This window comes from Sinocyclocheilus grahami, unplaced genomic scaffold, assembly GCF_001515645.1.
Source record: "Sinocyclocheilus grahami isolate Dianchi unplaced genomic scaffold, SAMN03320097.WGS_v1.1 scaffold37.1, whole genome shotgun sequence".
NCBI lineage: Eukaryota > Metazoa > Chordata > Actinopteri > Cypriniformes > Cyprinidae > Sinocyclocheilus > Sinocyclocheilus grahami.
The window spans coordinates 4,420,682-4,436,561 of NW_015505216.1; the positions used below are offsets into that span (position 1 = coordinate 4,420,682).

The following is a 15,880-nucleotide window of genomic DNA, read 5'->3' on the forward strand; positions in this document are numbered from 1 at the left end:
ATAATTTGACAAGAACGTACACTGTTGTTTAAAAGTTTACTTAAAGCCTTTATGTATAATGCATTATAAAGGGTTATTAAAGGGTGTAATGCATTATAATTATTCATAATGTGCATTGTACATTATATCTTGATGTAAATAAGTACAACCAAAATTAAAATGCATAGTGTAACACTGAATTGATAAGTGTTATAATCTATTAACTGTGGCTACAATTATTCATGAGATTGTACAATGCATTATAATGTGCATTACAAGGCATAATTAATGCACTTTTATAATGCATTATATATAAAGGCTTTAAGTAAAGTGTTACTGTTAAATGTTGAAAATATTCCCCAATTTGACTGTTTTGCTGTATTCTGATGGGGGAAAAAATCATACAAATCTCCAAAAGTTTAAATGGTTGTATACATTATTTGAAAACACTTCACAATAAGCTTCCATTCATTGAAATTTGTTTTAGCGTTTATTCATGTTATCCATAAATAAACTCTGTTCACTGTTAATTCATAGTTGTTCATAATGTATCAACTACATAATGTTCATTTATACTAACTTACTACTGTACTAGTGGTATATATAGAAATGAACATTAACCTAGCTAGATAAATGCTGTAAAAGTATTGTTCATTTTAGTTTGTGTTACCTAATGCATTTACTAATAATAATTCATTAAACCTTATTGTAAACTGTAAATACAATTCCTTCCCAGAAGCCTCAGTTTACTGGTATTCAACCATTCCTTTTAATATCTGTAAGTACTTTTTTTTTTTTTTACAGAAATAATGCAAAATGTTGTTTTGTTTTTTAAACAGAATGAACTTGCCTCCTGTAAGTTTAAGGAACTTGTACAAATACTGTTGTTTGAGGATGAGTTTCCACAACTCACAACAGCGGTCTGGTACTCCTGAAGAGTTTGGATCACTATAAAAGGAAGAAAACAAATTCAAATTAAGTGGAAATGTGAAAAAAATGATGACAATTCGAACAGACTTATTTAGCATAGTGTTTAAAGCGTTCACACCTCCTCCTGCTCCCGAGCCCCATCCTGCCGCCCAGCACTGAGTGTTAGCGCTGAAGGTATTGTCTCCCATGTCCACACATATAGGCTGAATGAAATTTGTGAGGTTTGGTGCGACGGCCAGCTGCAAGACTGCAATGTTGTCACCTGTACCATTGCTGATTGTGAGATTGGCCACTTTTATAGAGACCTCATTGGGGTTGGAGCCATTCTGATTCAGACGGCCCAGGATCACGGTCCAGTCAGAGGCATTGCTGGATCTGAACAAAAGAGAACTCTGGTGAATCAAATCACTTGGATTTCTCATCATATGTTTTTGTTTATGGTGTTTTAGTGGCATTACCTGGTAAAGCAGCTGGCAGAGCTCATGACAAAGCGTTCAGCAATCAGCGCTCCTCCACAAACGTGACTGCCGTTAAACTGCAGGCTGGCCATCCATGGCCAAACACCGGAAGAGGCGAGGGAGCTGTTTCCTCCAACGCGGGTGTTCAGTCTGGCGCTTCCACACACTACAGCTACAGTAACAAAGAGAAAGGGTGAATTTTATAAGTGAAATATTTAAAAATGTATTAAGGGAAATATTTCGTTTTCTCTCATTCTTTCATACATTGAAACAAATGACTGTAATTCCCAAATAGCAAAAAAAAACAGCACTGAATTAAATGTCAAATTTTAAAGTACAAAGACTTACAATTACAATTACAATTAAATTTTTAGTTTTTTTCCCTGTTACAGTTGATAGCTAAATACAGCTTGCAGCTTAAAGATCAACTTAGTCTTAAAAAGCAACAATAAATAAATGAATGAATAAATAAAAATGAGTGCATTTGTTATGCTTAGGCTACACAGTTAGTCCATTAGCACAGAAAGCAGCGTAATGCTTTGGGAGGCATATCACAGAACAGGTTTTCTGGCCATTGTTCGAATAAGCAGGACTTTCAAGTTCTGTTTCTGCTTTTACTGAAACTCATTATTGATTAGTTGACAGATAATGGGCTTGAGAACAAGAAGGGCTTCAGATTACGAAAATGACTAGGGCTATTGAATACTCTTTTCAGGTCCAAGCCTCCACTCCAACTGAAGTGAGAATACAATTTAAACAGCTGTTTATGAGCACTATTTATCAGCTTAAAGATAAGCTTTTAAAAACTCATGGCGTATGCGACAGTCTTTTCACATTTTCAGTGTTACTTTTCTGTTTCTTTGTGATTAATTGCAAAATTTACTAGCAATTTCGGAGTGAAAATGGTTTCTACTACATTCTGTAGTACTACAGCACACAGTGAGTCTATATTAGCACTGCTTGTTGTTAGCTTAAGGGAACTGATAGTGTGTTTGGACCCGGAAACAGTGATGTGTGACGTCAGACTTGACATGGTCCTAAAATAAAACGTTTAGAAGCCAAATTACTTTTTTAGTTGATAAATGAATAGCTCGAGTAAAATGCCTCATGATTCAGAGAGGAAGTCGATTAAGGGCTTTTAAAGATTTACTGAGTGATTGAGTGAGTCTGATTCAAGTCACAAGTCTGATGTTTTTTTTCATGAATTATTTTGTCTGACTCTGTAAAAAGAGACAGTTCATAAGATTCATTCATTTGTGTTCATTGTTGTGTTGTGGCAGACTCTAACTGTTGCCAATGTCAAGTGCATTTAAACAATTTTTATTGGTCGCATTTTGTCTGGAGCGCTTTGCTTCTTTCACCTTGATTGAAAATGACACGAATTTATAAATATGTGTTTACCAAAGTAAAAGCGCCATTTACAGTACTTTTGAAATCAAGTACACATTTAAGTCCTAGGACATGTAGCTAAATGGACAATGATGTGTATGCATGGTTTATTGGCAATCTTATTTGACTTGGTGGAATCTTACGTGCGACGGTTGTAGTTGCAGTAGTGGCGACAGTGGTTGTGGTAATGGCAGGCACAATATCACAGCTAATTGCCAGGTCACCATCAGTGCCATTGGAGGTGAATGCAACAAAGCCTGTTTGGTTGGAGGTGATCTTCTCATTGATCCAGCTCTGGTACTTAGACACTCGGGCATACACACCAGGAAAGTTAGGTAAAGCACAATCTTTGCCGAAGCTCACAACTCCAGACTGGACCCAGAGCGAGCCCTGCTTGCTGACCATAGGACCACCAGAGTCACCCTGTAGGATGAAGAACGGGTTAGTGACACGCCACGTAATATATAATATGAAGGATTAATGGGAATATGACATTCTTGTAATTGTTTGTTTAAAGCATCAACATTCCTGTTAGGAATTGTCTTTTTTTAGTGCTATTGTGGAAACTACAGCATGACCACACACATATACATGTATGTAAAAAATGTATGTAAAAATAAATTCATACATTTTCCAGATAGTATTTTTATTATTTTCCTTTGGCTTTAGTAAACTGGAAATATAAAAGCCCATTATTTTGCCAACAACAAAAATCACACTTTTTTTTAACATATATAAATGGGTATTTTATGAAAATATATGGTTGTATTTGTATTTTAGGAATGAGGAATCGTCATAACCTGTCCATCTGTAACCTTTATTGTTCAGATGCCAGAATGTTGATAAGGTCATTTTTCAGTAATGAGTTAATTTCACCAATTATTTAATTGCAATTGAATGCAAGGATCCTCTTGTCTTTAAAAAGTTATAAAAAAAAAAGTTGTCTAAAAAGTTTAAAAGTTTCCCTTCTCTTTAAAAGGTTATAAAACCCTTGGTCTCACTTTTCCTTCACTACAGAACAAATTTCAGGAAAATGTTACAAACTAGGAAAAATAATGCATAAAACAGACCCTTAAAAATATATCTCAAATACCTGAGTTTTGCAAGGAACCAGATAGTGTTTTGAAAATGACTCACTAGGTTGAATTCTAAGTTTAACTTTAATTTTCATTTTTAAGTTTTTTTTATTATTATTTACAGACACCAATTTGATATGATTTACTGTTTCACACTGAAGAAAAATTTCAACCCATTAAAAGTATGAAAAAACAAAAATGGATGTACAGGAGTTGTTACCTGACAGGAGTCTTTCCCTCCTTCTAGTAGTCCGGCACATATCATGTTGTCTGTGATTGATGCAAAGTTTTTATTAAGACACTTACACTGCCTGTTTCCAACAATAGGCACTTGCACTTCCTGTAGAGTTTGCGGTGAGGAAAGGGAATCTGCGAAAGACATTAAATGATCAAATATGAATCACACTGCAATAATACAGCATGTTGTGTATGATCAAGGTAAGTAAAACTAAAAAACTTACCGCCTGTCCTAATGTCTCCCCATCCGGTGACCCAGCTCACAGTGTGGCTGAAGAATGTACTGCTTGATGAAGCCAGACAGACTGGTCTGATAAAGTCAGTAAATGTCACCGGTGAAGACAGATGCAGAAGAGCAATGTCATTGTCATTAGTGCTGCTAATGTAGCCTGGATGTTTTATTATTTCAGAGACACTCCTGGACGTTTCGTTTGCATTTACTCCTTCCTGTGTCCGTCGGCCCAGGTACACAGTTAGGGCAGCGGATGAAGTAATTCTAGTGGGAGAACAAGTGTTAAGAATTCGCCACATTATTTTTCAAATAATTGCAAGGGCTGGTCTGTGATAGTTACTTGGCAAAGCAGTGAGCTGCAGTCAGAACCCATTCATTGTTGATGAGTGATCCACCACAGAAATGGCCACTGCTCGTGTGAAGGCTGGCCTGCCATGGCCAAGCACCAGCCAGTGCATCATGTCCTCCAACTATCCTTGTGTTGAGAGGTGGTCTGCCACACACTGACAATGACAATAGCAAAGCAAACATGTTTAGAGAAACAACTGCTCATAGCAACATTTTTGAATAGGATTTGGCTATTTAAAATATGAGGTGAAAAGCTATACCATCCAGTTGTGCGTCACATCCTACAAAACAAGAAACAAGTTCAGTTAACTAAAACTTCAGGGGGAAAACAAACAAAAAGACATGTATGCAATATAAAACGTTTTTCCATAAAAGAATGCAATAGTTATGTTAGTAAAAATGAAATTAGCTATACAATACAGGCTAAAGTTTGAAACAATTATGATTTTTTAAGGCTACATTGCATACTCAGGCTCAGCAAGGCTACATTTATTTGATTAAAAAACAGTATTATTGTGAAATATTATTACAATTTAAAAGAATAGTTTTCTATTTTAATATGATTTTAAAATGTATTTATTCCTGTGATGTGAATCAGAAATTTCAGCATCCTTACTCCAGTCTTCAGTGTCACATGATCCTTCAGAAATCATTCTCATATACTGATTTACTGCTCAATGAACATTTCTTTTTATTGTTATTATTAATGTTCAGAACAATTGTGCCATTCCAAAACAAAAATGCTGTTCCTTTATACTTTCTATACGCTGAAGAATCCTGAAATCCCTGTATCACGTTTCCCTCAAAAACTGTTTTCATCAATGATAATAATAAGAACCATTATTAATAACTGACTATCAATAATAACTGAGAATCAAATCAGCATATTAGAATGATTTCTGAAGGACCATGTGACACTGAAGACTGGAGTAATGATGCTGCAAATTCCGTTTAAAATATATTACATTTTAAAATACATTGAAATTCAAAACAATTGTAATAATATTTCGCAAAATATTGCTGTTTTTACTGTTCAATGACTCCAAACGTTTGACTGGTACAGTATGTAGTATTATAGTTTATAAAAATGATTTTATAAACTTAAGTATTAATTATCCAATAAAAGAGCTTACCTCTCATTAGAAGAGCAACGGAAAATGCTACACTGAGTATATGGATCATCTTCCTCATCATCATCTCAGACAGTACAGCTCAGATACCTGCACCTGCTCTTAAATATCCTGGTTAACCCGTTTCCTACACACCCACACACTCTCTCAACACATTTTAAACAAAGCACGCCTCCGTCTCTCTCAGTCTGTAAGCTCTTTCAGTGTTCATTCGTCTTACTTATTGAGCAACCTGCATGTCTTAGTGAGATAAGTGACAGGCTGGTGACTCTAAATCATGCATAATTCTCACCTGTGCAAACTCTGAAATCTGAAACTTTGTTAAAAATGTGTTCAAATAAGGTGTTCGTTTATAGTTTTTTAACCTTTAGTGTAGATTGACTAAGGATGCTCGAGGCGCTTTTAGTGTTTCTGTCAGATTTTAAAACATGCAGCATCAGCAGCTCTATTCGTTGGTAAAACTGTGTTGCATGATATTCCTTGAATTCCCAACCTGATCTCAAGATAAACCGTAACTGTCAGGTGGAATTTTTGGTTGAATTCGTGCAACTTCGTTCATATGGAAACAAACATTTTTAGGACGAAAAAGCATGAAGGTTCATCCCTAGCCCTGCATCTAACAACACCAATTAATCGCCAATTCGTCAAAATGTCAAAAAGTGATCAATTGCCAGGAGAATGTGTTGCAATTGCCTGAAAACCTGTAATTGTGTTCTTTTTATATTATAACCTATACTTTCAGTGAAACTGCAGAGATGAATAGCTTAAAGTAAAATTTCAGTGACCTACAAATGTCAACCATAAAAGATAATTTAACTGTTACAGGAAAAATAAGTCGTTCCTCATTCTTCTGCAAAGGAAAATTCTTTTGACTGCATGATCTAATTACAATAGTATTTTTTCCAACAAAAGCGTGAGTCACATAGCCTACAGAGGACATCACCTGGCTCATAGTCGGAGGAAACAAGTTGCATGCTTCTGGTAAACAGAGCGAAAACCATAAATAGCCACAAGCTAATTTTCCTGTAATAAAGTAACCATTTACTAATATATTTTAGGCCACATTTTTATTTCATTTGGCATTATTTGTTTAATTTTTTTTATTACAAACATAATTAAAAACACAGTTAAGGGCAGTTTGCCTAATGATTCCAGAAATGAATGGGGTGACAGTAGCATCAGCATTCCCACCTAAATCTAAAAATGCATTTTCTCGTCTTTACTAATTAGCATATTTTCAATTGTCAGTCATAATTAAGAGTCATTTAGTTCAAATGATTAATGCTCACTACACTGTTGCTTAGAGCTGAGATTACTGGGAGAGCACAAGTTACATGCTGAATAATAATCGAGTGCAACATTACAACGATATAATGCTCATTGGCAGTATTATTCCAGATGTAAATAAAAACCCAGCTAAAGGTGTAAACCCATTGTGAGATGTTTTTAAATTACAAAACTTTGCTTATGTAATACTTAATTAGTCAATGAATTAACGCAAGAAGGATGCTTAAATTACTCAGATTTACTGTATCATGTGCACCAACATCAAACAAACGTTTCTATGAGTAACGAGTCAAACTGGATCTTTCTAATCTCAGATTACATGATGTATGTTTGTTTTTCATTTTCATTGTATGTTTGCAATGCAATTATGGAATGTAGTGTTTTTCAGACCTGCTCTTGAGCCTTTTACAGTGTCACCACATTGAATGATTGACTAAAGAAAGGGTGTTAGACAGTCAAAATGTTTGTTGGAGAATTGAGAAACATAAGCGTATCTTTATTAATTCCAGTTATGAAATAAAAAACAACAGATAACAGGTTTGTGTTCTTTCCTCCACAAAAACCAAATAACAATTTTTGTACAGTACAGTATAATTCTCTTTCTCGCTTTCTTTCTGAATCCGGGACAATTGAACAAACACAGCTACTACAGTGCATCTTAAGAACTAGTCTAACCAGCTAGCAGTTAGCCAAGAAGTAATCAGTCTTTTTGGACCGAAATTAGACCAATCTACCTTTTTATGTAACTGACTTACAAAAAAATCAGCTTTAAGACCAAGGTTAGGAAAGAACCTCAAGCCAGGACTCAAACTCAGGTCATCCAATGTGTTTGCCCACAAGTCAATTTAAACCATACTTAGAGCAATGCTCTCATCTGTATCATCTCCTAAACCAGGAAGCTTTAGTGATTAAATATAGTTTTAGAGACCTCCTTCAATGTACAGTCCAGTGTAATCCAGTTTAGAGAGTTTGTCCTTTTGTGTCTATCGCAATTTTTAATGTGGAATTTTAAAAAAAATGTTTGATTGCTTTTGCAAATAATCATCAAATAAGTGATATCTCGCTGCACTCATTATGATGACCTTATAGTGAAAGTTTACAAGAAAAAAATTTCACATTTAATTAAATTTGTTACTTGCCATTTCCTTGTAAATATTTGTGAAATCTACTAGCAATTTCTGAAAGAAAATTATAATAGTCACTCAAACCACACAAATATTCACATTTTCATAAAATGTTCATAAAAACGCTTTGAACTGCTAGCTATGGATATGGTGTCAAACACAATTAGGCATGAAGCAGTACTGAGGCAAATTGCAGTTTATTTGAAAATTAATCAATTAAACAGATCCTAAGAAGAAACCAAAATAGACATTATATGACCTAAAAACATAACATGAAACTGGAACCACTGTCCAAGACAAAAGAATCAGTTTCAACATACACAAACATGAGGGCTATACAGCACTTACTGGCAAAACAAAACACCTGCAAATCAGGGCAGGATTAGTGAAAAGAGACATGACAAGAACAAGACACACAAAAACTTCAAAATAAAAGCCATTCTATATTCTTTTAACTAATAATTGGTATACATAAAAAAAGAAGGTCTCTCATTTGCTTCCATTTGCTTAAAAATTGCAATTTTAAATTGATCCTTTTTATGATTTCTTCTTGAAGGAAGGTAATGGAGGTACATTAAGTGGCCAGATTCATGCCAGGTGTACACTGTATGGTTTAGCCATCCGAGACAACTTTTGCGAATCCTAAAGAATTTCTCGGATCCAAGGCCAAAATCTGTAGTCATGTTCGCAGACAGCTAATTAATGCGAGTAAAAAAAAAAAATACATCTGATTATATTTTGCTATAGTGTCAGAAGTTTTGAGGCACAGTGAACCAAGAACCAATAGGTGCACAGAACCTGTTGATGCACTTAGTGACAACAACAATCTACCTCTTGCTCTGCACACCATCTTTGTTTGATCTATTTTTCTTTTCAAGACAAGCCATGGTCAAAATTAAGACTTTTTGTTTGCTATAGCCACCATTTGTATCCTTTTTGTAAATTACTGAAAGTGTCACGAAATGATATCGATATGATATATGTTCGTTTTTAAAGAGTCTTGACTGTCATACAGTCTGACATTAATGACAGCTCTGATCTGATATGGTTTGGGATACTGTTTGTACAGTCTGATAAGAAACAATCATAACTGACTATTATACAGTGTGCACCTGGCTTAAGACAACAGCAATATGATCCTAACAAATGAACAAATTAACTTTAATATGGAAGCAAAAAAAAAGAATAATAGGCAGCTTAACATGCAATTAAATTAAGCACAAACAAAAAAGATTTGTTTACTGGTATGGAAAAAAGCTGCTTCTCATTCTCCATTAAATGGTCTAATTATAGCAACATTTTCTCAACAAAAGGACGAGACACGTACAGCAGGCATCAACTGGCTCACAGCTGAGTAAAATGAGTCATAAATCCAGTAGTAAATGTTAAAGATGTGGCTTAATGTAACTTTTAAAATTGCTTTTGCTCATAGTAGTATTTTATAATTAAGCAAACAACCTAAAATACCACCAAGCACCGTTTTCAGGTTTTCCAGGCTTGTTCATCAGACATCTACAGGGTTAGTCATGCACGCAACACAGGAAGCGCTCTTTACTAAACTGTTCAATATGAACAAAAGAGATCATCTGTGAAAATCCAATGCAAAGGAACAATGACACAGAGAAAGAAGATGAAGTACAGAAGGAATTGAAGAAAGAGAGATGGTGTACGAAGAGAGGACAGCAAAGGGGAGGAGGAGAGACAGAGTGATTCAATTCATTCAAATCGGCCGTGTTATGAATCATGATGGATCTATTACTGCAACCCCATCCCCGTTTATGTCTGAAGAATCCTTTATATGTGTGGATTAATGAAATAACAATAACATCTTAACCTTAAAAGAACTATTTTTTTTCTTAGTGTGAAAAACACTTCAATAAAAATTATATTTCAATTTTATTGTGAAAGCGAAACTACTTTGTTTGGTCTTCCAAAAGAGGACACGACTAGAAATCAGATGTATGAAGAGAGGACAGCAAAGGGGAGGAGGAGAGACAGAGTGATTCAATTCATTCAAATCGGCCGTTTTGAATCATGATGGATCTATTACTGCAACCCATCCCCGTTTATGTCTGAAGAATCCTTTATATGTGTGGATTAATGAAATAACAATAACATCTTAACCTTAAAAGAACTATTTTTTTTCTTAGTGTGAAAAACACTTCAATAAAAATTATATTTCAATTTTATTGTGAAAGTGAAACTACTTTGTTTGGTCTTCCAAAAGAGCTCGTCACGCCCGTCGGGACACGGCCTCACAGTAATGGTAAGGTGCTTTCCGTCACACGCTTGAGGTATTCGGCCAATCACAGCACACCTCATAGCTGGCCAATCACAGCACACCTCGCTTTTCAGACCGATGAGCTTTGTAAAAATGTACAGTATGTGGAAAATAATGTGTTTTTTTAACTTTAAACCGCATAAACACATTTTTGACATAGTACCTGTACATCTATAAGCTACTAACTTAAGGCAGAATTTCTCAGCACACCTGTAAGTGAGGGTAAGTAAATGATGACAGATTTTATTACATAGTAAAGACCATAGCTGAATTTGATGATGAAATGATACAATTATGAAGAAAAAATATTAAAAACTAGAGCGGAGTTGCTCAACATTAGATCACGAAGCACAGCAAGAAAGTTTGTAGTTGCTGTCTGTCTCTCTCTAGAACAATTCTGGAAATCCACAGCTTGATTGCAAACCTGAGTGGGTCAAAGTGGGTTTATTTCATCAGACTGTAAATCTTTAAAATCCTAGAACACTGTCTTTTGTTACAAAGGAATGTGCATGCACTCGCAGGTAAACACTAACTAAACCTGTTAGCCACGTCAAACACACGTCCTCAAATTACTATATGCAAAACAAACAAAACTTTCTGAGATCAATGAAAATGTCATGCCATGCAGTGTTTCCATGAAATTACTTCTTTAAAATGTCCTTGAAAATGACTGCTTTTGAAAAAAAAAAAAAAAAACATGGCAATAAATAAGAGTTAAAATTACAACATAAATGAAACAAATCAATGAAATTAAATATTTAATAAGAAAATCTAAAAAGATATCCTATATGCAATTTTTTTCATTCAATTTCTCTCAATTTTTTTTCTCAGGTAAATGTTTTAAGTATGTCTGGAAACAAGATTCTTTTGCTTTGCATATTGATTGGCAAGTTGGTCCACATAAAAAAAAAAAACTCAAATCAAGTATGGCAATTTATGGATAGTTCTGTTATGTGTACAGAAAATGCTTCAAAAGTGCATTGGTTTTAATCATGTATAATGGGTTTGGTTACAGATTTGTAACCATTATTGTATTTTATCAATCTTGTCACATCAGTTGGGGATTTTTATTTTATTTTAAATAAGTAAATAAAATAAAATAAAAATCCCCAACTGATCGCATGTGAAATGTCACTTTTTATTAGAGAGACAGTGACGTACAACCTACACTGACAATCCATTAATGTATTCAGAATTTTTTTAATCATATGTACAGTATTTTTCACATATTTCTCCAAACTAACTTGAGAATGGTGCAACGACTCATAAGTTAAGTAGAATGAGGAAGACATCTTGCATTTCAACAGCAATAGAAACAAGGAGCAGCAAGTCTGAGTATGGTATGATTAAATTGGATGATACTGTTTGTTCAGGGTGTGAGAGATTCTTTAAAGAAAAAGTCGTCAGATCTACCTATAATTCACTCTACTTCCATCTAGAGGACAAATATTTAAACTGCATCTAGATTTGTAGGAGGCATGAACTCAAGTATAGGCACACAAGAGATTGATCTAAACAGCGGACTGAGTTTATGATAGCAACCTCGTTCAAAGTTGCAGATTGTACTGCCTGCTCACAGAAAAGAGGATTTATTTCATTCCAGTTTGTAGATATTTGCATCTTAATGTTTTGGGAGATTTTTTTTAAGTCCACAGAATCCCTCCTGTAATGGAGAAAGACAGAGAAAACAGGTGAGGAAAAAATAATATAAAGAATGAAGGAGTGACAACAGATGAGTGAGGCAGAGGGGAAGTGTGACAGATAATGTTTCCCAGACTTGGCTCTGCTCCTGTTGTGGTTGGGTGAATCATGGATTTTCTCCATGTAGGTTGAGGGAAATGACCAAGGATGTCTTTTTCCTGATTAACCAAGCATGCCTGTTCCTTCCAAGCCTTTCCTGTCTGTACAAGGGACTTTGTGTGTGAGTGTGTATGTCTGTGTGTGTGTATGTATGTGTGTACTATAGTTTGGGGGAAAATACATCCCCAAATGTGAGCTAAAACTTACAAAACCTTCCTTTGGGGCATCCAAGGGTGTCATCAATTGAAAGACTCTGAGAAAAGTAAATAGGCCTACTGTTTTGTATCTGATAATGCAAAAGGCTTTATCTGTTACACTGATTATACTTGGCTTTATATACAAATAGAAGGTGTAGGGTACAAATAACATTTAGGTGTTTTTGGTGTACTAAACAAATACAAACCAATACAGACATGGATTTTTTTTTTCACAGGGGATGCCTTTACCAAAATAAAAGTAAAAAAACAATAAAGGTTTAAAAAAAAAGGTGGGGGGGTTGGTAAGGCTTTTAATGCTTTAAGAACTTTAAGAAGAGACATTTGAAAAAATACAATAAACAGCAATATTATATAATATTATTACAATTTCAAAGAGTGAACACACACACACACACACACACACACACACACACACATACACACACACACACACATATATATATATATATATATCAAAAAGTATTTTTTCCTGTAATGGCAAAGCAGAATTTTCAGGCATTACTCCTGTGTCACATGATCCTCCAGAAACTATTCTAATATGCGTGTTTGGTACTCAAGAAACATTTATTATCATCGATGTTATCTTATTTTTATTAAGTTACTCTGTACTTCTTGTTTATTAAACTGTTGTATAAAACCAATATCACACTCATGATCGTGCTGTTGATTGGAATATATGTGATTAGTCTTGTGATTACATTATAATTCAGAATATCAGGATATTCAGAACAGCATATTGCTTGTATGATATGATACCATAGCAGTCACAAAATATAATTGCTTGTTGATGAAATACATTAAAACCAGAGAACAAAATGTTTTAAATGTCCTTTTATTAATTTCCACAGACCTATAAATAACATATTTAAAAATTTTTAACAAGACTGATATGTACACTTTTAAAAATAAAGGCTCCAAAGGGGGTGCTAATGTTCATTCTGGTTTCCCAAACCAGAGATTAAAGTAACAAGGTTCTTAGAACCATTTTTTCTTAGTGCAAAGAACATTTTAATAATTTAAAGGACCATTTTCTAATATAAAGAACCTTTTGTGCAATGGAAAGGTTCCATGGATGTTGAAGGTTCTTCATGGAACCATTAATACCAATAAAGAACCTTCATTCTTAAGAGTGTACAGGTTTTTCAGGACTGTAGGAACATGACATTTATATTTCATCTCTAAGAGTATGAAAAACATGCATGCCTTAAGCCTGGCTCACACTATAGGATTTTTAGCCCGATTTCCCCCTCCCGAGAATCGGAGCAAAAATCTTGTCGAGCCCCTCGATCGGTCCCGATGTTCGGTGCGGATTATCTGGTAATGTGAGGCGTTCACCGATCGAATCTTGCACCTCCCGATCTACTCGCACAAAAATCGGGGCCGCCCCGATCATATCAAACATGTTTGATATTTAGGATTTAAATCGGGATGATGACGGCTATATGATTACGTCAGTACTTTCACAATAGCCAATGCGCGACCGCAAAACAGCTGCTGTACGGCCCACTTGAATAGTGGAGATGGAGGAAACTGCTTCTTGACGTTTTATAGTAACACGACTGTCTGTATAATATGTCGAAAACGTATCACAACTGTAAGGAGAAAAGAGAAGCACTGGAGTGAAATCGCCTCAGTTTTGAATGTACTGGGTGAGTGTAGAAAGCAGCTAGCACACTAGCTAGCATATGTAAACATCACTGAAAAATCAATGACGATCTGCTGCGTGAGATCACGTGAGGCGCTTCCTCTGGCATGATAATCGTAATATCTTGTAGTGTGTGATGCGCCACGATGTTAAAATCTTGTAGTGTGTGCATGTTTAAGATTTGAGGCAAGATATTCTGCAAAGATTCTTCTTATGTGTGTGCTGCAACCAGATTTCATAATCGGTTAGGATTTTAAAACTCCTGTAGTGTGAGACCGGCTTTACAGAGGTCAGTAAAACTCTAAATCACACACATTTGACTCTCTCTCTCTCTCTCTCTCTCTCTCACACACAGCGCAAGCAGCCTTATTTCATTTATCCGCAAACTGCATGTAGCTGCATGTTCTCAGCACAGCATGTTGCTGCAGAGTCTCACATGAGCATGTCACACTCACATTATGGCTGCTGTGCTCTATGGTTGCCAATGGTGACAGAAGCTTCCTCTTAGGCATGAGCCTGGCTGGGCATCAGTGGGGTCCCACCATAGATACAGAAAAAGCTTCAGTTCATTGGGTCCCACGGCCCAACGCTGGGAGTCACATGGTACCACTGTGACCAACCCCCCTCTTCCTCTCCCTCAGAATCCATACGAGTGGGGGAAGGGATGGAGAGGAGGGAAGTGGGGAGAGAAAGAGGGAGGGTTGAGTTGGAAGCATGAAGGCAAGGTGAAGAGTGTGAAGCAAACAAACCAGTGAGAGGGAGTCTCGTATCCTCTGCCGTAACGGAGTAGAGGAAATCATAGCCACAGCCCTGACCCTGTGCCTTTGCTTTAGCACATAGCCTGGAGCAAAGGATCACAACAAAACCAGACAGACAGACAGACAGAGAGAGAGAGAGAGAGAGAGAGAGAGAGAGAAAGTGGCACATATAATAGGAACACACACTCTGGAGCATTTGACTGGATAACAGGCTGTCGGAGAGGGAATGCATCTCAGCGGCTCATCTTCAGGGAGCCTCCCGGTTATGTAAGGACGTCTGTGGATTTTTGTAAGGATTGCTTAATTAGGGAGGATACTGAGGGAATATTGCACTGAGAAGCCGGAATAGTGTGCCATGAGTGGGAACAGGAGGCGGAAGAAGGATTGCTGAAGCATGGAGCAGGTGAGCCATATACAGCCTGTGTACTATTACACAGAACAAACATGTTTCCCGTTTCATGCCAGTGATGCTTCGGGCAAAAGCAAACAGCACAGCAGGATGCTTGCATCAATCTCTAACAGCAAGACAACCCTCAATACTACCGTGCGGCTTGCTTTGAATGTTTTTAGCTTATTCTGTTCATGATTGTCTTTTTGTGATGCTGATGTCATTCAAAGAACATCATACAGCATTTCATCTAGAAAGGGTGTTGGTATCATAATCACCGTTTGATTTGAATTCAGTCTTTGCCGTATCACTGCTTAAAATCAGATAAGAGTAACCTTAAACTCTGCTTTGCATGACAGCGATGCACCTAAAACAGGAGCACGCAGATACTAGTCCAGACAAGTATCATATTTGATAACTGCAGTTATAGGTAAGCATTGTACTAAAGTTTAGGGTAATTTTGCACTTAAAGAAACATGACAGATTGTTAACTTGATTAACCCCAGTGGGGAAATTACTAGGGTTACAGAGGTGCTTCAGTAATCACAAAAAAAAAAAAAATAGAATGCTAAAAATATTGGGTAACACTTTATTTTAAGG

At 36.0% G+C, this 15,880-nt stretch overlaps 2 protein-coding genes across 2 annotated transcripts in view; one reads left to right on the plus strand and one right to left on the minus strand.

Moving 5' to 3' along the window:
- LOC107581796 (transmembrane protease serine 9-like) overlaps nt 1-5,830 on the minus strand; it is a 6,846-nt gene extending 1,016 nt beyond the window's left edge. The window contains exons 1-9 of the mRNA XM_016267447.1: nt 5,783-5,830; nt 4,910-4,930; nt 4,642-4,804; nt 4,294-4,565; nt 4,053-4,201; nt 2,900-3,179; nt 1,368-1,539; nt 1,028-1,284; nt 830-927 (exon numbers count right to left, since the gene is read on the minus strand). Coding sequence (XP_016122933.1) covers nt 830-927; nt 1,028-1,284; nt 1,368-1,539; nt 2,900-3,179; nt 4,053-4,201; nt 4,294-4,565; nt 4,642-4,804; nt 4,910-4,930; nt 5,783-5,789 — 1,419 coding nt within the window. The 5' untranslated portion in view covers nt 5,790-5,830. The remainder of the gene's footprint in view (nt 1-829; nt 928-1,027; nt 1,285-1,367; nt 1,540-2,899; nt 3,180-4,052; nt 4,202-4,293; nt 4,566-4,641; nt 4,805-4,909; nt 4,931-5,782) is intronic.
- A 9,034-nt stretch (nt 5,831-14,864) lies between these two features.
- Nucleotides 14,865-15,880, plus strand: part of LOC107581737 (rho GTPase-activating protein 23-like) — an 86,418-nt gene continuing 85,402 nt past the window's right edge. Inside the window, exon 1 of the mRNA XM_016267386.1 lies at nt 14,865-15,295. Coding sequence (XP_016122872.1) covers nt 15,287-15,295 — 9 coding nt within the window. The 5' untranslated portion in view covers nt 14,865-15,286. The remainder of the gene's footprint in view (nt 15,296-15,880) is intronic.